The 26,135-nt window shown below is 47.2% G+C and overlaps 1 protein-coding gene across 6 annotated transcripts in view; it reads left to right on the top strand.

Moving 5' to 3' along the window:
* LOC146855984 (transcriptional regulator QRICH1-like) overlaps positions 1–26,135 on the top strand; it is a 234,324-nt gene that overhangs the window by 94,152 nt on the left and 114,037 nt on the right. For 3 of the 6 annotated variants that reach the window (XM_085653931.1, XM_085653934.1, XM_085653932.1), the window contains one exon: positions 2,172–2,376. In XM_085653931.1, the coding sequence (XP_085510057.1) occupies positions 2,172–2,376 (205 nt within the window). The remainder of the gene's footprint in view (positions 1–2,171; positions 2,377–26,135) is intronic. The other 3 variants (XM_085653935.1, XM_085653936.1, XM_085653937.1) reach the window with 2 other exon arrangements.

The raw sequence follows: 26,135 nt of genomic DNA, 5'->3' as shown, positions 1-26,135 counted from the left end.
TCTTTCCTGTATAAAACCATTCACTAATGGTCAGAAAAATGATCCTCTGGTATTTTTACTCAAGTCCATTCCAGAGTTCCCTGTTAACCAGAACATCTTTATGGCTTTTATCTTTCCTAAACTTTGATTTTGAGGTAGAGAGATCTTTACATTTCGTAGAAGTCTATAGGCCTTTTAGGTTTTGTCTGGACCTCTCAAAGGTCATCCAGACTCTGTTGGAGATTTATCGTTACCTTTTGATAATCAGCAAACTTCTAAAACCCACAGTGCTATCTAGGTTTCATCTTGAATTTTAGATTGCTATATTAAGACGAGGAGTGCTCTTTCTGAAGGTTGTAATACTGCTGCTATTACAGCTAAAGTGGCTTCAGTAGCTTTCCTGCACTATGTCTATCTAGACATTACATGTGAGGCTTTCACCGGGACTACCACTCATACATTTATAAGTTTGAGATCAGGCACTGGGTTTGACCAAAAGTGCGGAGATTTATATTCAGTTGAAATGTATTTGAAAAGCGACTACATGAGGGGTAGAACTTCCTGAAATTGAAAGATTTGTTTCTCATTTGCTCCCGCTTCATCTGTGAGACTGCCACAGCTAAGTGAGGTGAATTAAAAGTCCAGTTAGGACAAAATGCACACAGCAGGAGTCCCAGTATAGGTCATGGGACACAATATGAATAGCCGAGCTCTGATAAGAGAGGGAAACTAATCTTGGCAAAGCCAATAGGTCTCCCCTACGAAAGCTATTAGTTGTGTGAATGTCTTTCAGCCATGTTGTACGGCAGTTTGGCTGCAGTACAGCATGACTGAAAGGTAGGGGAAAAAGCGCTGCGAAACAGCCAGCACTGGCAACATCATAGCTTTTTTTCCTCTTCGTTGGCTGGCAGTACGGGGGCATGCAATAAACACTGAGCAAGATTGTTGGATGGGACAAGCAACAACACAGAGAGGGACAAAAGCACACGGTTACAAGTGAGCGACACAGAGTGGGAGGGCAATAGAAGCATGAGGGAAATGGCCTGAAAACACATGCACTCTTATGACCTCCCAAATGCACAGTTCTAACAATGTGAGGTAGCATGGTTTAAGAAATAAGTTGGTAATTAGATGGAAAGCATTACCTTTGGATTATCTACTTCTTGGGTGCATAAGCAACACATGGAACTAATGGCATTAGGTATTGTGCAGTTACATATGAGTTGTGTTTAATCTTAAGGATCTAACATGATAATTAATTGTATTGTTTTGTAATTGCATTTATATAGCGCTTACTACCCCAGACAAGGCATGCTACTCCGGAACCCATAAAGGATTACTTGGAACACATCTATGTGTTATGATGAAGAAACTGGATAAATGTTCTTGCATGCATGGCCTTGAACTCTGCATGAGTAAACAAGTACAAAGCTTGTATTGCTATTAGTCATGAAAAGGAACTTGGTTTCTTGGTGATGTTTTTTTATCCAGTGGGTTGGAATGATGTCACATGATGGGTGCAAACTTACAAATAAGCCAGTTGCATTCCTCAGATACGCACCTACCAAAGACCACACAACAAAAATGAATGTGATTAGGCACTTAGAAAAACCAAAATCGAAAGAAGACTTAGTGATACCTTTAGTAGTAGTAAATAGTTTAAAGCTCCGCTTTACCTACTTTAAGTACTTAACCTGGCTGTAACACATGTCCATTAGTCTTTTTAAAATGTGGACTGATGAGACCTTTAAATAAAGTGACATGTAATCAGTCTATTAATTAATGAACACATATTGCTTTGGAGAGGAGGGCCCCTAGAACTTTACTGTAGAAGTTAAAGATCACAAGTAAGTGTATTTAACACTGGGAGACTCTGAAGTTCACCAGAACTAGAGGTAAGGATGCCTCATCAGTGGGAAAGAGAAGACTTTACTTTTAATTTGAAGTATTTGTAGGCTGGCCGCATGCTTGGGTAACCAGAGGTAAGCTAGATATTTCTTGTGCTCAGACTAAGAAATTATGTTCAGGATTTTTCTGTGACGAAAGAGGGTATTTCAGGAGTTTAAGAAGGGTGCAAGAGCGTAGTTTAAGAAGGAAAAAAAATAAGATTTTTATGATCATGCTTACAGTCCTATCTTATAATTATACTTTTCCATGTATTTGTGTTTATACATCATTCTGCTTTTTTTCAGCGTGAAGCCCTGCAGTGTTCTTCTCCAGATCCCCATTTGCAAATGAAAAATGACCCTGACCTACTGTGCACACTCAAGCCAGAAGAAGGTGCTTACTTTTGGAAAACTTGGGCACAAATTAAAAATGAAGATCTTCTGAAGGAGGGTGAAAACAGTACACCTCTAGGATCTGGAAGTAGGAACTTTCAATTTGGTTTATTAAGGGGTGTGTACATGTTATTTGCTTTGTATTGATTTACATTAGGACTTTCAAATTGCTTGGTATGCTATCCTCCTCCTTGTGGCAAAAATAATATTTTTTTTAGTGTGATGGAGGGAGGATTTAAAGGAGATGTAGCTCTGTGTTTGTGTCCCTCATACACATTGCAATGGATTTTTGTGAATACAATTGTTGGAAACGTCCTTCCTTGAGGTTCTCCCAGAATGTGTTTGCCTTGTTAGCGAAGCCTCTTTTTGTTGGTGTTCGAACTGTGCAATCTACCCCTACTAATCAGGGGTAAAGTACTCCTGCTCTCCTTTTTGAACATATTAAAATTGCTATACACCTGTTTATAAGTGCCAATTTACTAGCAAAAGGAATAAATGATGGGCAGAGTGCTGAACAATGCAAACGTTCACCCCCCCCCCCCCCCCCCCCCCCCCCAGTCACAAGGATCTGGATTTAATCCATTGTTCTTTTGCCCACCACGCTATTCCAGTTTGGACCTGCCATATGCAAATTCGTCTCAACCCTGTTCCTCATGGGAACAGTCCAGCCCGAACTTCCAAGCTAGGTCCTCCCTGGACCGGAAAAAAGCATCCTGGGACTGGTTTCGGGGCATCACCCCATATCAGCCAGGCTAGCTTGAATCCAGTGGTGCAGTTCGGGCTGGACTGTTCCCGTGAGGAACAGGGTCAAGACTGATTTGCCCATGGCTGGGTCCAAACTGGTATTGCAAGCAAAAGAACAATGATGGATTAAACCCAGATCCTTGTGACTGGGGGTGAATGTTTGCATTGTTCAGCATTCCGTCCAACATTTGTTCCTTTTGCTTTTGTCGCCCTAAGTGCATTTACTTGCAAGTCACTAGCATATGGTACCACCTGTACCCAACGTCTGCAAATTAATTGCTTCTAGTAGGCTGCAGCACTCATGCCACCCACTGAAGTAGCCCTGTAAAACATGTCTCCAGGCCTGCCACCGCAGCCTAAATGTGCAGTTTTAAACTGCCATTTTGCCCTGCCAAAATATGCCTTTTGTAAGGCCTATTAGTCCCTTTTAATACATATAAGACACCCCTAAACTAGGTCTTAAAAGCCCATAGGGTAGGCTGCAAGGTATTTAAAAAGATGGACATGTATTTTTATTAACAAACTGCAAAACAACAGTGCAACGCACTGTAAACGCCACTCCCCTTCCTCTTGTGGCTGCGGGGAGTCGAGCCTCTCAACATACACTATTAAAAATACATACACCAACGCCGTCCCACCACGTATTCAGTGAAATCAGCAGCGGACACCAAAATGCTTTCAAGATGATGTTTAATTATCGCAAAGCAGACGCGTTTCAGGGTACACTCTCTTGATGACTAGTGTTCAAGGGAGTGTATCCTGAAATGCGTCGAGTTGGTCTGCTTTTGCGATAATTAAACATCGTCTTGAAAGCATTTCGATGTCCGCGGCTGCTTTCACTGAATACGTGGTGGGACGGCGTTGGTGTATGTATTTTTAATACTTTGCATATCCTGGCAGTGAAAAAATGACAGTCGTTCTTTACTGTGGCAAGGATGACTCTCCAATAGGTTAATGCTGTTTTCACTAATACATTTAATACGTTTTAGATTCAGTTTGAGAATAGCTAGAAAAATGGTTCAATAACTCATTTTAATAGTAATTTAAAATCAACTTAATGATTGAATTTATATTACTATTTCACAAATAAAACGAGGACGAGGACCCCTCCCCACCAATGCTTGACAGAGCACACCGTGTCCCTGGCAATCACCCTGACTTTATCCCAGACATTCTCACGAGGGTCTACTTCTTTGCAGACAAGGAAGCCCTCTTGAAAAAGGTCCAGGGGATCAAGTCGGTCTCTTACAATGGCCTAGCGATACAAATCTTTCAGGACTTTGGGCCAGCCACACTCAGACGGCGGAAAGATTTCAAAGCTGTCACGGATAAACTGAGGGATCTTAACATCAAATACCAGTGGGGCCACCCCTTTGCGCTGATGTTCACTTGGGAGTACAAGTGACGGATTCTTCGCTCCTTGAGAGAGGCGCAACAGATTCTACAGCTCCCTGTAGAGCCCGAGGGAGGAGACCTTTCTTCCTCGCGGGAGCGTCGGACAGGACCCCTTCGCCTGGAGTGGTCCAGTGATCTTCCTCCTAGATCCAGACGCAGCATACAGGAACTTGAATCCTCACAAACTAAGCAAGCCATCATTAGCCTTATCCACTCTCTAAGTGGCTCTTCCTCTCCAACGCAGTCAGCAAATCATAATGAGTGATATCCTGCTGGTAGTACCAGCCCATGGCCTAATTATGCACCCCTCACTTCTACTTCAGACTGGTGGACCGGTCTGATACTCTGCGCTAAGGCTTGACCTCAATATACTATGATATATGACATGGCTCACTGCGTGGACTGGGGGCTACGATTGTTTCTCCCTTGTTGGACTGGCTATGTCTATAGAGGGTGCCCCCACAATCCATGGGATGGCTCTTTTTGGCCTGGCCTGATGGCTGGAACAAACATTGCTTGTTTTCCACTGCCACGGGACGCAGGCGACGGGGACCTTTGAACTTTTATGTGTCTGCCGCCCCCCCACTTCAGAGTCCCTTAGGAAAGTGACTTTTCCGGAATGGCCTGTCCTAGTGGCTCCGGGCTATTCCTGTTTGACTCTGCAATTGATTGGCGGCGTTGGTCATCGTTTTTTTTTTTTTGTACCTTTTCTTCTCCTTCTTTTCCCGCTGTGTGTTTCTTCCCCTTAGATGCGCTGCTTTCCAGTGCTGAGTGGTTGTGATTCTCGGGGGGTGCCTTGCGGGGTCCTGCTCACATATGCCCTGTCAGGTTGGGGAGGGCGAATGTCTTTCCAACTCTTCCTTTGGGGTGGGTGATGTTTGGGGGGGATGTGGTGGTTCCGGGATGGTACTGGCCAGGTGAGGCATTCCTCCGTTAAATTTCTCTCATAATATGAAAGGGCTGAATTCCCCAAACAAACGCTGCCAGGTATGGAGGTATTTGCTCCAACAGGACCCTGATGTGGTTTTTCTTCAGGAGACCCACTTGATTTCCACTGATACCCGCCTTATGTCACACCCCAGATATCCCACTCAATATTGGGCTTGTTCCTCTTCTAAAACGGGTGGCCATTTTCTTTAAGCCAGGCTGGCGAGCGGCGGTCCCCAAGATTACGGCAGACGTTGGAGGTAGGTTTCTCAAAGCACAAATAGTTTGGGGTCGGGGGTCTTTGACCTTTGTTAATATATATGCTCCTAATCAGAATCAGGATGCGTTTCTCCGTTTGCACCTTGGGGACTTCCTGCAGTCAATAGCCGCTCCTATTGCCCTGGGGGTGACTTCAATTTGGTTTGGACCCTAGAGTGGGATTGCACTGCGCAGGCGCATCATTCAGCCGGGGCGATGTCACCGACGTTGTGGAACGCCATCACTGACTTTGGTTTAGTTGATGCATGGAAACATCTCCACCCGGATTCCCGGGATTACTCCTTTTTAGGTCTCGCTTGGCGAAAGCAGCGCATGCGCTGCTCTAGCCAGGAGAGCACCTCTTGGAATCAATTCTGCGAGGGTTCTCATGCACGTGTCTGCAATGGACAAAGATGGCTGCTCTCGCCATTTGTCCATTGCAAACAGCATGCGCGTGTCCGTGGGACTGTGGACAGTCCCACGCCATAGCAACAAAATGCTGCTTTGCGTGTGTTTACTTTTTTTGTCAGTCCCCCCGGGCCACAAGCAGGCATCCACTTCTGTCTTTTTGCTGAGATCAGCTGTCCTCACAGAAGTGGATGCCTGCTCATGCCCCGGGGGAACTGCAGGACAGCCGTTAGCATTTGCAATGCAATAGGTTTCGCATTTATGCGAGTTTGAGCTATTGACATTGCAAATGACAATGCCTTTTATTTATGTTTCAAAAACGAATACAAGAATAAAAGGCATTGCCATTTGCAATGTCAATAGGTCAAACTCGCGTAAATGCGAGACCTATTGCATTGCAAATGCTTGTTCTCTCATGTGCACCATTCGTATTCTCGTGTAGACTATTTATTCTTTCTCTTCCCTTGATCCGTATGCTTTGTACCGCAGAGATCTCTGAAATATCGATATCAGATCATGCACATGTCCTGCTTGCACTCCAACCCCCTGACACACGTTGGGAACCCCTACCTCGATGGAGACTGCCCCCTGGGACCCTGTGGATGTAGCAGATATCTGTAAGGACATTGAGGCCTTCTTTCTTACCAATTCCCTCTCGGATACCCCTGCAGACGTTTGATGGGACATCTTCAAAGCTACTATTCGGGGGGGGGCGGGGGTCATCATGTCTATTTCCATTGCCCGGACTCGAGAGGATAGGTTGGTTGAATCCACCCTCTCTCTCGATATCAAAGCCTTAGGACCTCAAGACCACGTACATCTGTCCCTTCCCACCAAGCAACTTCTTGCCTAACTCCGTGGCCAATTGTGACTTCATTGCATCAATAAGGCGGAGCGGCTTCTGCTTACTCTTAAGCAGAAGTTTTATACGTGGGGGGGATAAGGTTGGGGCATGCCTGGCTCATCTGCTTCAGGCTCCGACTACACGGGCCCATATTGCTAAGCTTTGGCGGCAGGATGATACTTGGGCCATCTCGGAAGCGGACAAGATCCTTGAACTATAGAATTTCCATAAGGATCTATACGTGAGTGCCCCTTGCTCAACTCGCGGCTTTTCTTGACTCCAGTCTTTGGGACCCTATTGATCCTTACTTCACGAAATTGCTAGACAAACCTATTACCCACAATGAAATAGCCAAAGTGCTGAGGCAGCTCCTGGTCGGTAAAGCCCTGGGACCTGACGGTCTGCCAGTCACTTTCGATCAGCTTTTTTACCCCCAACTCCGGGGCCATATGCTATATCTTTTTAATGGCTTCACTGATAGCTCTGGTCTCTCCCCCTCAATGAACGAGGCGGAAGTAGGGATTATTCCCAAACCAGGGAAAGACCTGACTCTACCCGCATATTTTCGCCCTATCGCCTTGTTAAACACTGACACCAAGCTATATACGAAGATCCTGGTGAGCCGCTTAGAGCCACATCTTCCGGGTCTTATAGATCCCAATCAAGTGGGGTTTATTTGCCATTGGCAGGGGGCGGACAATATCCGCCGTATCGCCCATCTGGTGGAGAAAGCACGGCTCAGAAATATTCCTGCCTGTCTAGTGTCCCTAGACGCGGAGAAGGCATTCGACCTCGTGGCCTGGGGCTTTCTCAGGGTGGTTCTTCAGAAGGTGGGCCTGGGACCCGGCTTGATCTCTAAACTGATGGCTCCTTATGCGAAACCCACCACTCTCATTCGGTTTAACGGACACCTTACGGCCCCTATTCACCGCGGCACTAGGCAGGGGTGCCCGCTTTCCGCCCTCCTATTTGCTCTCATGATGGAACCTCTAGCCATTGCTATATGTCGAGATCAGGATATACGTGGTATTTCCATGGATGGTTACGAGCATAAAGCTTCTCTTTTTCCTGACGACCTTCTCCTATCCCTGTCCTCTCCACTGACCTCCCTTCCAGGTGTGGCGACGCTCTTACGGTCCTTTGAAGACCCCTCCGGGTATTGGATTAACCTCACTAAATCTTGCGCCCTCAATCTTACGCTTGAGGCCTCGGAAGTCCAGGAACTGCGGGACTTGATGCCGGTTCAATGGACCGACGTGTCGATTTGGTACCTGGGCCTGGATCTGACCCCTACACACTCTACTTGGACCGCGTTGTTTTGGCCTAGATATAGGAAAAGCATACAGGAGGAAATGCGTAGATGGAAAGGCCTCCCTCTTGCATGGTTGGGACGCATCAACACTTGAAATGTCTCTTCTCCCTAAAGTCCTCTACCTTTTCCAGACCCTCCCCACCCCGATACCGCAAGCGGATATCTTGGCCCTGCAACGGGACTACACCAAATTTATATGGGGGAATTCTCGTCCTCGCTTTTCTAATAAGGTCCTTATACTCCCCCCCCCCCCCCCCCCAATCCCCCCCCCCCCAGAGCCGGGGTGGTCTCGCCCGCCCCAACCTGTTGAAATACTACTGGGCCTGCCACCTCCGGTTTATATCAGAATGGATAGGTGGAGAAAGCGAGAAGCTCTGGATAACTAACCGCCCCTCCATTGTCCATGCATCAAATGCCTGAGGGTGCAAGGCAGGGGGGGAATAGAGGGTTGCGCGTTCGAGGTGTGTTAGGCCTTGCACCCTCAGGCATTTGATGCATAGACAGTGGAGGGGCGGTGAGTTATCCAGTACTTTTTTCAGGGTAACATCTTCCGTACGTTATAACAATGCAGACAAACTTTTCACCTCTCAGAGGGGGCGCGTATGCAATACTACCATGTGCGAAACTGGCTTTGCTCCCAGACATATGTCCAAGAGGCCACCAGACAGCTTACCCCCATTGAAACGCTGATTCGCAAATTTGAGGGGTCAAAAGGATTGATCTCTAAAACGTACTCTGTTTTACAACACTCACAACGACCCACACCCCATGGTTACTAGACACGCTGGGCATTAGACCTGGAAGAAGATATTCCCCCAGAGGGGCAGGAGCGATTATGGCGGGACATCCCCAGGATGTACCGCAGTACACCTCAGCGCGAATCAGCATACAAATTGATGACACGGTGGTACTACACCCCCAACCCGCTTTCATCAAATGTCACAAAACTCTCCCTTGACCTGCTGGCGATGCATGAGTGATATAGGGGACTTTCTGCACATTTGGTGGTCCTGCCCCAGTCTCACACTCTTTTAGAAGGAGGTTCTCAGTCATATTAAATAAGTGGTGGGTTTCCCGCTTCCTTTCTCCCCGGTAGTAGCGATTTTGAGTATCAAACCTAACACGTTGAAAGCCATGTCAAACGCAGATTGGCACTTTATTCTCCACTTATTAGGAGCGGCCATGCTGTCCATCGCCCTATATTGGAAGAAGTCGCACCCTCCTCCTATCGCCATCTAGTTTCTTCGCTTGTGGAATGTCTTGGCTCTAGAACTGCTTACAGCCCTCATTAACCATACAGACACGCTATTACAGCGCATTAGGCAGCCACTTATCCAGCACTTCTCCAGGATTGGTACCCCACAAATTACGAACTTGATAGCTGTTTGAGGACTCCCTGGAGCCTTTCTCTAGAGGACGTAAGCCGGAATCCCCATTAAGATCCCCCTGAAACGATACAGTCCCCCCCCCCCCCCCCCACTCTCCGCACCCCTTTGAACCCACTTCGGCCCCCATACCGGGCCCTAGCTTCCTACAGCGCATATGAGCTCTGTCCCTTCCCCCTTTGCGGGAAGTTCCCTCCGATTGTTCCCCCTCATTTGTTCTTCCTTTTTCTTTTCTTTGTTGTGTCATTGTTCCATAAACGCGGAGACAGTTCTCTACTATTTCAATAGTTTAAGGCGCTTTCTTTCTTTCAATGATGGAAGGTCTTAACTTTGTTCAGGCCAAGCTTAACATGTCACTAATGTATGTACTACTGTGTTATCGTTGCCCTTTTCCACAGGATGACCGGACCCTGGAATGGCTCTCTATCCCTAGGTTTCTCCATACTTACTCCCTTGGACCTAGGAACAATGCTATGTCGATTTAAGGTTTAGAAGGACAACATGCTTTGTATTTCTCCACTTTGCCATATCTTGTGAGGGTGGAATTGATACTCTGCTGCATAATCTGGCTTATGCCTCTGATGGGTTGACTTTCTTCTGTTGTTTTGATGTGCAGCTCGGGTGATGATCTTATCTTTCTGTTTCTACTACTGCAACATGTGGCTTCCACTTATTTGGCCTTTGTTTTTGCTTTACTTTTAATAAACAGACTTTAGAACAAAAAGGTACCCCTGGTACCAAGGGCCTTGTGACCAGAGAGGGCCTTTGAGGGCTGCAGCATGTACTATGCCAACCTCAGAGACCCCTCACCTTAACACCCACACACTGCGATTGCACACATCCCTGTGTGCCATGCCCATCAACACTGCCTGTGGCATGGGTAAGTCATCCCTCTAGCAGGCCTTACAGCCCTAAGGCAGGGTGCACCATACCATAGGCGAGGGCCTAGCTGCATGAGCAATATGCCCCTACTGTGTCTGTGCTATTCACAGACATTGTAAGTGCAGTGAAGCCATTTTGAGTACATGGGCTGGGAGTTGTCATTAAGAACTCCACAGCTCCTTGATGGCTTTACCGAAAACTGGGATGTTTGGTACCAAACATTGCAGCATAATAAACCCACACTGATGCCAATGTTTGAGTTATTCAGACATGCACTCGGAAGGCATCTTGGAGATCCCCTCAGAAAAACTACCAACCTCTATTGTATTGGCTGATTGGCCCCGTCAGTCAGCAGCCACCAGACTGATATCTGACCTCATACGGTGAGAGCCTTTGTGCTTTCGGAGGTCAGGAAAAAAGCCTGCTCTGGGTGGAGGTGCTTCAGATGTCCCTTGGCAGGAACATCAACACTTGGCTTCGAGCCTCAAAGGCTCTCAGCTTGTGATTTGCTGATGTGCTGATTTGGGCAGCTTCAACTAGATGAGATGCCCAGCCCCCTGTCCAGGCCCCACATTTGGCAGCAGGACAGGCGGGGAAAGTTAGTAAGCACAGTATGAGTGTCCACCTCTGCCTGGCACACCCCTAGGGTTGCCTGGAGCTGAGGTGAACCCCTCTCTTAAACATTCCCCATCTAGAAGTGGAGAATTAGGCCAATAGGAACAGGGGTGTGTCCCTCTCCCCAAAGGGAGGGGCCACCCAAAGAGTGTAGTCGCCCTAGGGGGCAGTAGCCATTGGCTACTGCCTCGTTCTTAGCAACACCCTTACATTTTGCAGTTAAGGGCTCCCCTGAACTTTGTTACTCAGATTTGACGTACCAAAACAAAGAAGACTGAAGAAGACTGCTGCAGGAAGAACCCCAGCCGCCTGTAGCCAGTTTGACAACTGGGCCTACTGTCCCTCCAGAAACACTGATAGACATCCACCAAACCCCTGGAGACCTTCCAGCCTTTAAATAATCTCGAAGAACCTCCCTTTCGGCTAGAGGTACTAGTCCACAACGTCTGCTGGTAAAAACACTGCAGTCGTTGAGGACCGACACTTGTCGACGCAACTCACTACCGCAAAAGGAATCACGAGACCACAGCGGTAGAGGACCGACACTTTTCTCAACGTGACTCTGCCCTGCCTGAAGAGAGCACCACAGTGAGACGGCCTCCACGACCTCGAGGGATCCTCTCGGCCCAACGACCCCAGTTTTGGTGTTGGCAGTTTACTGAACCTCATTCACCTCCATTGTTCTCTGACCGCAAGAGCGACCATCATTGCCGGTATCGATCGCCACGGCATAGATACTGAAGTCCACATCTATTCAGGTCCCCCCAGTGACTAGCCCTGGGCTCAGCAAACCCTGCACCCAGCCGCTGGTGATGCAGAACCTCCCTTAAATTGACCCTTGCCCAGTGCCAATCTATCCCCCTGGAGACTGGAAAAGTAAGTAGTGTACTGCTGATGCATAACCCTGCTTTTCCTCTTTTAGGTTTGCATTGCCTTCTAACCGTTGTATCCTACTGTCTACCCATTTGAAGTACCCAGTGTTACTGTTTCTGATTGACAAGCCCGAAAGAATTTCCATTACTAAAAAGCATTCCTTGCACATGCAAAGTATTGATTGATACTATACCAAAACTATTGACAGTAATCCAATAGTATTGCAATTGAAATGTACTTATTTGTGACTGAGTTCAACTTAGTTCCTATGAATAAAATTAACTGAGGTAATATTTTTCTACAAACATAGGCTTGGAGTTAGTCATGCGTGCGTGTTTCTGCCTTGTATGAGTATGTATACCAAATGCATTCACGCTACCCGCTGATATGCCTAACTGCTCAGCCCAGCTACTACTAAATTGAGAGTAAGGTATTCTCTACTTTAACATCTGCCATTCCTTTGGGGACTCTCTGGACTCTGTGTACGTGGTACCTCTTTCTGGTGTAGTATATACAGAGCCGGCTTCCTACACTTAACATATAAAAAAAAATGGACCAGACATTTAACATCAAATCACGAAACTAACATTTATGTTATAAACATATATCCATGTAACAAAAATAAGTGTCCCAACATATATTTCCTCAGCATAGGAGATACTAACTTATCCTCCTTATGTTTGTCAAAAGTAAAAAAACTACCCTATAATGATGGGGCAGAGTGTTCCACCCTTGGCTGTTGCTTTAAGGGTCTTCAATTATCATAATTCCAGTCCTCTGGATTCTATGGGCCTTTATGAGGGTGTGCCCTCAACCTCACTGAATTAAGCCTATGCATTTCGACCTTCTTTGGTCCTAGCAATTTAGTATGAAGGTCTTCATCAGGGCTTACACGGTTTTATACTGGACACTACTTGTAAGACAAAAATGAAAACTATATGTCACATTTCTTAGGTGAAATCTCATTGTTTAAAATAATAGACTTAGGGAGCCTTGGAACCTTTGGGTTTTACATTCAAGTCTTGACGTGGTGTAGTGAGACGGAGTGATTATTGTAGTGTGGTGGCTGTTCGGTCTTTACCTCAGGGAAGTGTGTTCCAACCTGGAGTTATAATCACGAGTAAATGTAACAATGTATACCAATGTATAGCAGTTTCCTCGGATAAATGCTGGAGTTTCAATACTAGGTTCTTGGCATTGCTAAAATAGTCTTCCTTCTTCTTACAATTTCTCCTTATGTGGAGGAACTGGCTTTACGGTAGCTTGTCCCTCATGTTTATCTGGTGTAAGCTAGAGTAGTGTTAAAATTATCCGATCAGTCTCTTTGGTATGCAATGTGGTAAAAGCTCTGTTGTTTTCATGATGTAATATTTGATAGACTTCTAGCTGCAGATTCCTTACCTTTGAATTTCCTAGACGTCGGGCTGTAGCTAGATAGTCTCTACCAGATAATGCGTTACTTAAGGTAAGTTACTAGTTCGTTAAGTTCAAGAAATGGATCTCCTTATTAGACGCCATTGAAAATTGTATGTCTGGGCTTCTTGAGTTCAGTCAGTTCCCAAAATTTGTGAGTTGCTCTTCTGGACGTTCCATATCATCAATACATCATCGATGTATTGCTTCTAGACGGTGATGTTATGTCCAAATGGGATGTTGTTTAGAACCCATTTCTCTTCATATAGAGCCATGAACATGATAGCCATTGATTGAAATATAATTTCTACCAATTTAACATTGGTGGCATTTTCAGAATGGAAATTTAAAATCCGACTTCACCGCAAGTTAGGATTTAAAATTCGGATTCCAGAGAAGCCAAACCTGTATTGGTTATATCTTCCTGTTTGGAAATTACACTTATAAAGTGTAAGACGGTAATCCCACTGTTATCTTATGTGAGATATTGGCCTTGCAGTCATTAAAAATTAAGTTAAGATTTTTTTACTATCCGGTTATGTAAAATATAAAAGTAGATGTCCTGCCTTTTAGATACACTGCACCCTGCCATCTAGGTTTCCCAGGGCCTACATAAGGGGTGACCTATATGTATAAAAAGGAAAGGTTTGGGCCTGGCAAAAGGTTTATTTTGCCAGGTCGAAATGGCAGTGTTAACTGTACACACCAGCTCTGCAATGGCAGGCCTGACACATGGTTAGAGGGCTACTTAAGTGGGATGCACAAGCAGTGCTGCAGGCCCACTAGTAGCATTTGATGTACAGGCTCTGGGCATATATAGTGCACTTTACTAGGGACTTGTAAGTATTCTAAATATACCATGTTTAGAGGGAGAGTTCACTTTAGTACTGGTAAGCAGTGGTAAAATTTGCAGAGTCCTAATACCAGCAAAAACGAGGTCAGTAAAGTGAAGGAGCGAGGCATAAAGTTGGTGGGAGACCACCCTAAGGCTATCAGGTCTAACAGTCTTTCTTAAGCCACCCTTCGGAAGCAGGGAATGAATTCTATAAATGTGTACTATTTACAAGAACACAAAAAAAACCAGCAGCAATGAGGATCCGTCAATATTTTTTTTAAAAAGGTTTATTTTCGGTTTCTTAACAAATAATGAAGCAATTGTTGATATGCAAGCATCCTATGCACAGCAATCCTGTGCCCTGAGGCCAACAATCTCCCAGATAAAAAAATTCAAGTGAGGAAAGGTGAAACATTACAATTGTTACATGTAAGTGGAGGGGGGGGCACAACAGCTATGTCCATATTTACTTCTTTCCTGGTCCATTATCTCCATCTGTTCTACCCTCGTGCATCTCAATGTCATTCTCGGGAGTGTCAGAGTTGAGGGCAGAATTGCATAGTTCCCGACACTCAGTTAGGTCTGTTTGCAGGTTCTCTCTACAATATAATTTCATACGGACGACTTCTGCTAAGGCCCACTTTTGCACATCTCTAAGCCATGCTGTTATGTCTGGACTTCTCCGTCACATCCATGTAATGGCAGTTCTACGCCTAGTCAGGAGCATGATCAGCTGCAGCACTGTGTACACCATGTTCCGCTTTTTAGGTTTTTGTATATGGCCCAACAGGCGTTGTAGTGGCTCCTCTAGTAAGTGGAGACCTGTGCTTGCGCGCACCTTTGCCACAACTCTGGGCCAAAACTGCTGCAGCCCAGGACATGCCCACACCAAATGTACGAAGTCTTCCCTCTCCTCCGCATCTGGGGCACGTGTCAGCGTGGCTCTGCGAGATATGCCGTAGTTTCAGCGGTGTAAAGTATGCGTGGTGTAAAATGTTGTAGTGGATCAGCTTGAACCGCGCATTGCAAGAAACTGTATGTGTAAGCGTGCATATGGCTGTCCAAGTCTTTTCATCTATTCGTTCACGTTCATTTAGTTTCCCATCCCATGCTTCTCTTGCCCACAGGGCTGGGCCAGTTGAATCTAACCTCATGGCTTTGTATAGGAGCGATATCAACCTGTGCCCGGATCCATATGTGAGCAGCATGTCCAATGTTGTGGTATATTAGGGCACTTTGGCCAGGTTATTCTAGCAATCTCCAAACTCCCCATATAGTGTAGGTAGTGACCCTGTCCTAGTGAGAAGTTGTTGCACGCTTGCTTGTATGATATAAACATTTTGTTCGGGTAGAGGTCTGCCAGGATGTCGCAACTCCCATCCTTCCACGCCTGAAAGGACATATGTGCACTCACGTCTCTTACCGGGGCTAATATCCATATGGGGAGCTCCCTTGGAAACAGTGCATGTCTCAGTACCTTTTACCACGTATTGCTGCCATATATTCGCAGTATGGCATACTACACATGGCAGGTCATCACTGACCCCCTTGCCCTACATCAGCACAACTGGGAGCATATCTGAATGCACTCGCCAGGCAAAGAGTCATTTTTCCCAATTGTCTTTCTTCTAACCAGTGGGATGCATGTTGAGGCTGTGTGGCAACGTAGTATAGGTCAAAGCATGGGGCCTCGAGACCCCCCCCCCCCCCTCTTCATATCCGCTTGTCAGTGTACTCGGCGCTATGCTACTCTACTGCGTCGCCCGCCCATAGTAGGGGGACGAGAACAGCGGTCAGTTGTTTAAAGATCTGAGTAGGGATCAGGCAAAGTGAATTCTGGAGTGCATAGAGGCAGCATCACCTTTTTAGACACTGCGAGTCTGCCCATTAATGAGTGGCTATGTATTCCGGAAGGTCACGGAGCGTCGTAGGGCGTCTGTGACCCTGTCCACATTCAGAGTTATTAACTGGGCATTGTCTAGTGCTACCTGGACGCCAAGGTACCGGATATGTGCCTGTTCCCATTGAATTTCGATGTCTGGGAGGCTTTCTAGGGGCAGTGTGGTCATGCGTGCCAGGGGAAAAATCAGGGTTTTATGTTGGTTAAGTCGCAGTCCAGAGACATCGCCGAATATCTCCAAATGGTGCCGGAGCCTGAGTAGGGCCACCCGGGGGGACGCTACATAAGAGTGCATCGTCCATGTACAGGGAGATCACATGAGTCCTATGTCTCACCTGAATACCCCACTGCCTCATCTCTTGTATCCATACTGCCAGAGGCTCAATGGCCAGGGCAAAGAGGTGGGGCGAGAGCGAGCATCCCTGGCACATGCCCCGCGACCCACTCCTCTGAACGGACTTTTCCCACCCACACTCGCGGCTCTGTACAGTATTTTAATCCAGTGGCGTAAATGGGGGCCAAACCCCACTACCTTAAGGACCTCAGCAAGTAACCCAGTCAACTTTATCGAAGGCCTTTGCCAGGTCTACTGACACTAGAGCGAGTTCTTTGTCTCAATGTTTCACTTCCTGCATAATGTGGGTTAGCTGACACAGGTTCATGCCAGCGTGGCATCCAGGAATGAAGCCACATTGGTCTTCGTGTGTAAGGTGTGGCATATATGGGCCGAGGGGAGAGGAAAGGAGTTTGTGCAGTATTTTCCCATCTGTATTTATCATGTAAAGTGGACGATAGGAGGAAGGGTCGCTGCTGTCCCACCAGTTTTTAGCACAATACATATTTCGCCGTTTCTCATGGTAGAGGGTATGATTCCTCGATCTAAGGCCTCAGCATAGACCTGCAGTAGTGCCTGAGTCGCAGTAGCCGAATATGCACTGTAGAATTCAGGCGGGAACCCATCTCCCCCTAGGGCCTTAGCCCCTAAGAGCATTACTAATGCTACTTGTATATGCTAGAGGGTCAGGTGAGATTTAAGCTTTTCAGAGGCCTGCGTTGGGAGGCGCATAAGGTTCAAGGCCCATAAGTATGAGACGTACCGATCCTCTCACTCTGCCAGGTCTGCAGCATACACTGTCTGCCGATGTTGCTGCATCACCTGCAGAATTGCAGCCCTGGTGTGTACTATCTCGCCTGTCTGCATGCGCAGAGCAATAATCTGCACTGGGGTCTGCTCTCTGCAAAGGATCCAAGCCAGGAGTCGTCCTGACTTGTCACCCTCTCTATGCAAGCGCTGTCAGTACTGACTAAGTGTATACTTGTCTAATCGCTTATGTCCCATATGTCGCTTATGTGCACTCGTATATTCCATTCTCCGACAGAGACGGTCGGGTCAGCTTGGTCTAAGGCCTGAGCCTTCGCTGATACCTCGAGGTCACATTGCAGTTGCCTGTAGACTCCACACATCAGTCCTATACAGGCCCCTCGTATCATGGCTTTCAGTGCTTCCCATTCCGTAGCTCTAGAGGTGTTAGCCCCCTCCCAGTCAATTGTCATACAGTCAACTGTGTCTTCTAAGATGTCTAACAACATCCGCCAAGTTTTAGGAAGATGGGCGGGGGGGGGGGGGGCCTCAGTGGGCCACGCAGCTAATTTGGGAGTGGTAGAGGAGAAACTGATCAGGTGGATCACCTCATGCCAATTTCCGCTGCAGAGACCAAAACCCTGTCCAACCAGCGTGTTATGGGTAGAATAGCAAGTGTACAACTTCTGAGATGGGTGTCTATCTCTCCATATATCTTGTACTCCTAAGTTTACCATTATCTCTTGGAGCCTCTCAGTCATTCGTGCCTTGTCGACCGGGTAGGATTTGTTTATTAGGTTAACATACAAATTCAGTAGCCTATAATGACCTGACAGATAGTTTTGGAAGTTTACTTTGTGGACAGCAAAGGTCCATTTCCAATAACCCTGTAATACTTGCAAGAATGCCTTTCTTTCTTAAAAACAAATCATACAGTAAATGATATTGCATCAAACTTTCCATCTGTCACTTCCATGAGATGTTCTTTTTATCTGACAGCCATTCCTGCAATTGTGCAGGCTAGAATCATACTCTGGTTATGTAACCCTCGTTTGTTACCAGCTAAATAAAACCTTCCTCAACTTCACATATTGTCCGGTATTATAATCTTGAATTAAATAGCCATTGCAAAAATCGTCCCCAAACGTTTTCAGACCTTGCGCTTTCATCAGGCTAATGGGTTGTTGGTTATCCAAAGTACCTGTTTGCAGCCTGCGCATCACTTATGTTGGAAGGGAATAGATTTTTCTGTACCTTAGGTTCATGCACCTCACCACTGTATTTTATTATAAATGAAAAAGTGTGTTCAATTTGTCTGCACTCCATCCAATCATAGTTAATATCAAGAACTAGGTGGAATATAACTTGTCATAATATCCCTTGCAACCTCAGATACAGCTAGTAATCCTGTGTCTTAGGACGTGTAACCAAAACCTGTATCAATGTGCCTGGCATACTTTGTACTGCTTTTTCTAGAAAACGAAAATATTGTACCAATTATTGAATGGGCTCTAATTTACTCTGTTATATTATATAATACTCCACACCCACTCCAATATACATTTTACCTTGCAGGTACATTAGGTTTTCATTCAAAATAATGTGACCATTAAGGATCAAGAAGCTTTTTGGCTGTTTAAACCTATATTTTATTTTCCACAAAGAAGATTCCTCATTATCCAGTATTAGGGGTGTCTTTCATAGATTCACATGCCTGAATCATTCCCCGTCGTCGAGACGGGAGCCTCCGGTACATAAAAAAGTAATGTCCTATAGACATACATGGAGAAAAATAGGTCTAAGGGCCTCCCCTTAGCAGCCTATCCCAGTCCTTATGTAAAAAGGACCAAACTCTTAGAGTCAGCCAATCAGCCATCACCTCCCTCTAGAACCTTCCTGGCAGGAGCCTCAGTCCCTCAGATTTTCTACCGCACGTTGTGCTAGGGAGTCTCCAACCTGAATTCTCCTCAGGATTTCTTCAAACCAGATTGTTCACTTTTTTGGTGACTTTCTTCTTCAAGGATTTCAACGCTGATTACTTCAGGCCTCTTTTTGCTGCAGTGAGTGTTTATTTCATCTACAACTCCTGGCATGTCTGACTCCCAGAAGAAAGCCCTTTTCAGGGCTTGCTCTTCATGTGGGAAGAAGAGGCTTCATGTGGACGACAAGCATGACTTGTGCTTGTATTGCCTCTATCCGGACCACGTCCCTAAGGACTGTAAAATATGTAGGTCTTTCCCTCATAAGACCTTGAGAGACAGAGAGGGTCGCCTGCTTATCTGGCTGGACAGGCTCAAGGACAGAGAGAGTGTGGTGTCCTCAGAGGCGAGCTTTTCCGGAACCTCTGAAGTCTCCCTGAAGAGGCCGAGAGTGACATCTCCTGGCCCCTCAGACGCTCCTCCTATGAAGACACACAAGAAGTCTTCAGAGGCAAGATCTTCAAAATCTTCAGTGTCTGACAAGGACTCTCTCACTTTCAAGAAGCCTACTCTGTCGGCCACAAAAATTGCGACACCTTCCTCGGCGCAGAAAAGGCCATCAGGACATGTCTCCACACCAACGACGACCGTGTCCACATCGACAGCGTCGTCTGTTTTCTCGTCGACGACGACTACCCCTTCTTCATCGTCAGCAGGTACTCCTATCTCGTCTATTATACTGTTAAAACCGTCGTCGACGTCTAAGTCATCGTCGACGACGAAGATTGTCCCACCGACGACTACCTCGTCGATGAGGAGCCCACCGTCGACGAAGGCGTCGACGACGAAGGCGTCGACGACGAGCGAATCGTCGACAAAGACATCGTCAACGAGGAAAATATCGTCGACGGGGACACCGTTGCTGACAGCCATACCGTCGACGACCCAGTCGTCGTCGTCCATGGGACAGAAGACAGCAGGGATTTCTGTACAAGGATCTGCTTCTGGCAAACTAGCCAAACCACAGATTACACCGGAAACGACCTCTCCAAGCAAGGTACAAACCAGTTTGCCTATGGAGATTCTTCAGAGTGAAGAGTCTGAAGAGGAGCTCTTTGAACAGACTACTTCCCCTTCTAACCTTTATGTCAAAGCACAGACGAGGAGCAGGAAGACATGAGCGCGCAGGAGCGCCCCGTCCAGGAACAGGTTCGCACGGAGGTCACTCCGATGGTTTGCCTTCCTCTGTCAATAGTTCAGGACCTCAAATTCCTTATCCGGGACTACAAGCAACGTTTCCCGGAATCGACTACGTTGGACGCAGGGGTCCCAGTGCCAACTACAAACCCACCAACGACAGCCCCAAGGCAATCACGGCCGGTTACACAGGTCTGCCACGAGAAACCGCCTCCTCAGGTGATAGAGTCATCGGATGAGGAGGCTGAGGAGATGGAAGAAGGAGAGGTCCAGGGAGACCAGTCTGACCAGGATGAGGAGGAGGAGTATGTGGCATCCTCACCACCTTCCCCACAACCGCGCCAATCTGATTCACCGCCAGTGGATATTGGTGGTTTTCATAAGGTAATTGAACGGGCCGCGACGCGGTTCCATATGCTCATGGAGTCGACGGAGACTGAGTGCTTCCTGCATGACTTTAAGGAGCAGACGAAGAAGACGACGAATACGATCCTGATCATCGACTTTCTATGGGACCAGGGAAAGAAGCTAATGCTGATGCCGGCTTCCGTTCCTGCGGTTGTTCCACGCCTGGATAAGAAGTATAAGGCTCCGTCCACGGCACCAGCTTGCCTGACTGGCCACCCGAAACCGGATTCGGTTGTGACCCAAGCGGCCCAGAAAAACTCTCGTAATCCCTCCTCTCCTCTGTCAGCACCACTGGACAAGGATGGCAGAAAGTTGGACACGATTGGCAAAAGGTTTTCGACCACTTCGGCAATGACCATCAAGGTGGCCAATTCCATAGCCCTCTTGGGGCGTTATAACCGCCAACTTTGGGAGGATATCGCCCCATATTTAGCAGAACTTCCGAGCGCAGTTCAGGAAGAGGTAAAGGCACTACTTTCTGAGGGCCAGACCTCTGCAGCCGAGATCATCGATTGCGCCATAGACGTGGCCATGACAGGCTTTCGTCAACTGGCTGGGGCTGCGGTCCTGCGCCGCCAAGGATGGCTGAAGGAAACATCGTTCAGGCAGGAAGTGCAGACGAAGGTGCTGGATATGCCCTTCGATGGACAACATCTATTTGGAGATAAAATTGATGAGGCGCTCCAAGCTATTAAGAAGGACACTGACACAGCTAGAGCACTTGGAACCTTGCAGGCAAGGAACCAGTCCTTTCGGGGCAACAAATCTAGAGGCCAGTCCTCCTACAGAGGATTCTTCCAGAATAGGTCCTCGTATTCCTTCCAGAATAAGACCCAGTACCAGCAGAAACAGCAACAAGGTCGGCAGTCGTCTTATGGAAGATCTACCTTCAGGGGTAAGAACCAGAAGAGGGGCACCGGCGGACGCCAGTGACCAGTTACTCCAGCCAGTCCTGCTACCATCTCCCTCTTCACAAATTGGAGGAAAATTGACCCATTTCCTGGAAAATTGGCGCATCATCACCTCAGATCGTTGGGTGCTCCAACTCCTCAGATTCGGCCATACCCTAGAATTTACCACCATCCCGCCTGCAACCCCACCACGCAGGTTCCCACACAAGCACCTACGGCTGCTGCTCCGGGAAATATCGGAGATGTTGAGGAAAGGAGCGATCGAGCGGGTTCCATCGGCTCAGAGGGAGAAAGGATTCTACTCCCGTTTCTTTCTGATACGCAAGAAAGAAAAGAAGTGGAGGCCCATTCTAGATCTCAGGGCACTCAACTCTTTCCTGAAGAGTCAGTCGTTCAGGATGGTGACGCTCCAAGAAATCCTAGGCATTCTAGAGGAAGGAGATTTCATGACATCCTTGGATCTTCAGGATGCCTACTATCACATCCCGATACTCAGGGGGCACAGGAAGTTTTTACGTTTCGAGGTGGCAGGACAGCACTACCAATTCAAGGTCCTACCGTTTGGCCTCAAATCCGCTCCGCGGATTTTCACCAAGTGCCTTTCTCCTGTGGCAGCTTTCCTACGTCAAATGGGTCACCAAGTTTTCCCCTACCTCGACGACTGGCTGGTCAAGGCGCCCACGGCTGTAGGCGCAACCAAATCCTCCAACGCCTGTACCAATCTTTTCCAACATCTAGGATTGACTCTCAATCTTCAGAAATCACATATGTCCCCAACAAGAAGCATCACCTTCCTAGGGGCGACCTTGAATACGGAATGCGCGAGGGCATTTCCTTCAGACGAAAGAAAAAACAAGATCATATCGCTGGCCAAGGCGGTGGCATCAAGGAAATCCCTAAGAGTTCGCACTTTCAAATCACTCCTGGGAATGATGTCTTCTTGTATACTACTCATCCCTCACTGCAGGCTTCGGATGCGTCCATTGCAGGAAGCTCTCACGAACCAGTGGACTCAGAGTACAGGTTCGTTCGAGGACATTGTGAGGATAACACCGCAAATATCCAAGAGCCTCGAGTGGTGGAAGGATTACAGGAACCTGTCGAGGGGACTGCCGTTCCTGCTTCCAGCGGCGCCACTTGTGATCACCACCGATGCATCTCTAGCGGGCTGGGGAGCTGTCCTTCAGGACCTCAGAGTAAGTGGCAAATGGACAGATCAGGAGCAACGCCTCCATATCAATCTGCTGGAGTTGAGGGCTGTGTACCTAGCGCTGCAAGCCTTTTTCCCACGCATCCAGAACTCCCAGGTGCTCGTCAGAACGGACAACACCACGACGATGCACTATCTAAACAAACAGGGAGGAACGCGTTCGCTCACTCTATCGCGCGAGTCGCAAAAGATCTGGAACTGGCTTGTTCTCCATGGGATCACCCTCAGGGCGGACTATGTCCCGGGAAAGAACAACACCATCGCGGACGCCCTAAGCAGGCAGAAATCCCTCTCCCACGAATGGGAGCTCGACGAGAGTGCACTGACACACGTATTCTCAGAATGGGGAGTCCCAGGAATCGACCTGTTCGCCACCAGGGAGAACGCCAAATGCCCAAGCTACGCAAGCTGGCATCCCCAGCCAGAGTCGCTCGGGAATGCCTTTTCCATAGGCTGGTTCAGCGTATTTGCGTACGCTTTTCCACCGTTCCCGATGATTCCCAGGGTCCTCAGGAAGATGAAGGCGGAGCCCTGTACCCTGATCCTGATTGCCCCGTACTGGCCGAGGCAGCACTGGTTCTCGGACCTTCATCGCCTCTCCATCAGGACACCGATTCGTCTACCACAGCACCCCAACCTGCTGACAATGTCCAATGGGCAGGTGCAATTCCCGAACCTGCAATCGCTCAGGTTATCGGCCTGGCTCCTGAGCACAGAGAGTTCTGTCATTTGAACATCCCGCAGGAATGCAGGGACGTGCTAGCAAAAGCAAGGGCGGACAGTACCAACAAGACCTACTCTCTCAAATGGAAACGCTTCTGCGTATGGTGCTCGGAGAAGGGCCTGAGACCACTTCATATCACGCCTGAACAGATATTGTCTTATCTCCTGCTCTTGGCGCAGTCCGGATTAGCGCATGCATCCATAAAGGTGCATCTGGCGGCAATTTCACGTTTTACCAGGACTTCCAAAGGCCCGTCTCTCTGGTCCAGTAGACTTATCAAACAGTTCCTTAAGGGTCTATATAGGTCCTTTCCAAGACCTCGACGGGTCCCACCGACATGGCACCTCAACTTGGTCCTTAACCAACTCATGAAGCACCCTTTCGAGCCCATTCATCGAGCTTCCATCAAGTACATCTCATGGAAAACGGCTCTGTTGCTCGCTCTAACGTCTGCCAGGAGAGTCAGCGAGTTGCAAGCTCTCTCCATTCAGGAGCCCTTCATGCAGTTCAAACAGGACAGGGTGGTGCTGAGGACAAATCCCAAGTTCATACCGAAAGTCCCTTCAGACTTTCACCTCAACGAGCCGGTGGTCCTGCGTTCCTTCTTCGCAAACCCTACCACGGCAGCAGAAAGGACGCTCCACTCTCTGGATCTCAAACGGTGTCTTAAGTTTTATATAGACAAGACGAAAACCTTCAGAAAGTCATCGCAGCTGTTCGTGGCCTACAGCAGGCCAAGGTTGGGTATGCCTCTAACAAAACAGAGCATTTCAAGGTGGATCTCTTCAGCAATAGCATTCTGCCATGAAGGGGCCGGACGGCCTTTGCGAGACAGGGTGGAAGCACACTCCACCAGAGCGATGTCCACATCAGCAGCGCTGTTCGCTGGAGTGCCGATTTTGGACATCTGTAGAGCGGCGACGTGGAAGTCACCGCACACCTTCTCCAGACACTACTGCCTGGATGCCGAACTTACGAAGGATGCGGCAGTGGGCCAGGCGGTGCTTCGCCATCTATTCCAGTGAGGTGAGCCTTCCAACATCCCGCCATCCTGGTATGCACATTCTTTACTGATTTACTGTTTTGATGTATGCCAATGTTTCAAACTGTTATGATAATAGTGTATTATCTCAAATATCTTTATGGCATGTTACATCAGAAATGTGCATAATGTATTGCTAACTACTCTGATTCAGGCATGTGAATCTATGAAAGACACCCCTAATACTGGATAAGAAACGCGTTACTTACCTGTAACAGCAGTTATCCAGTATTGGTGTCTTTCATAGATTCACATGCAACCCTCCCACCTCCCCTGGAAGGACTCACGTCTCTCTCTAACTGTATTACGCCTACCTAGCTTGGTGCGTACGAAAATCTGAGGGACTGAAGCTCCTGCCAGGAAGGTTCTAGAGGGAGGTGATGGCTGATTGGCTGACTCTAAGAGTTTGGTCCTTTTTACATAAGGACTGGGATAGGCTGCTAAGGGGAGGCCCTTAGGCCTATTTTTCTCTATGTAATGTCTATAGGACATTACTTTTTTATGTACCGGAGGCTCCCGTCTCGACGACGGGGAATGATTCAGGCATGTGAATCTATGAAAGACACCAATACTGGATAACTGCTGTTACAGGTAAGTAACGCGTTTCTTATCTTTCTTGAAATAGACTGCCTGAAATTATTAAGAACTCTTCCAGGTGTCGTTCATTCATCCACTATCATCTAGATTGTGTGTGTTCTTCCTTGTAGCATTCCCCCACCCTTCTGCAACCTGTATTTGAGTAATAGTGGACAGATTTAATCTGTATCAACATCTTATCATGGCCAGGAGAGTAAACTGGGTAGGAAGAGGCCAGAAAACTCCCTTTCCGCATATCAGCCATAGTGACAATGGTGAAGCCCTTAATAGTCAATAACCTTGTAATGTTAGGACAGTTAAACTTCACTTTTTCTTTCCGTTCCCACTTCTCAACTCTTGACTATGTTTTAGTCTCAGATCCCATAAGGAAGTTCGTTACCCAATTTATACAAAATTTTTATACTTTCAGTGATCATGCTGCAATCACGTTCCTCATTCCATCCTTACAAACAAGCATTGGCATAGCCAATAGGTCTCGCTTTTGGGACCTTATAAGTGTTTAGCCATGCAACAGTTGCATTACTAAATACTTGTAAGGTCCCAAAAGCGAGAGCTATTGGCTATGCAAAGCGGCCGCAAAAGTGAAAGTAATCGCGGTAAAGCGCGGCGCCCGCGCACATGCACTGTAGCTCTAGGCTGGCCTGGTAGCACTTTTTGGAGCCCCCTCAATAAGTCTCGCCAGACCAGCGCATGCGCTGGGTCAGGCGAGACATAAAAACGGAATCCTGTGTTACCCTCCCCATTAAACCAGTGATTGCAAGGGAAAATGGGATTTTTTGAAGTGGGAAAGAGTCGACACTGAAGTTTGTTGGGAATGTAGTCTCCGAATGGGCATCAGAGATTATGACCGGTCTAGATCCAATGACTGATAACGCCATAATATCTGCTTTTGAGCGAATTTTATTAGAAATGAAAAGTAATTTACTACGCTCCATATCTTTTTTTTTTTTTTTTTTTTTTTTTTGAAACCGTTTATTGCAATCTCAAATATATACAG

Source organism: Triturus cristatus, chromosome 4_1 (assembly GCF_964204655.1).
Source record: "Triturus cristatus chromosome 4_1, aTriCri1.1, whole genome shotgun sequence".
NCBI classification, from domain to species: Eukaryota; Metazoa; Chordata; class Amphibia; order Caudata; family Salamandridae; genus Triturus; species Triturus cristatus.
Note: the sequence above shows the minus strand (reverse complement) of the source record. Positions and strands in the feature narration are given on the sequence as shown.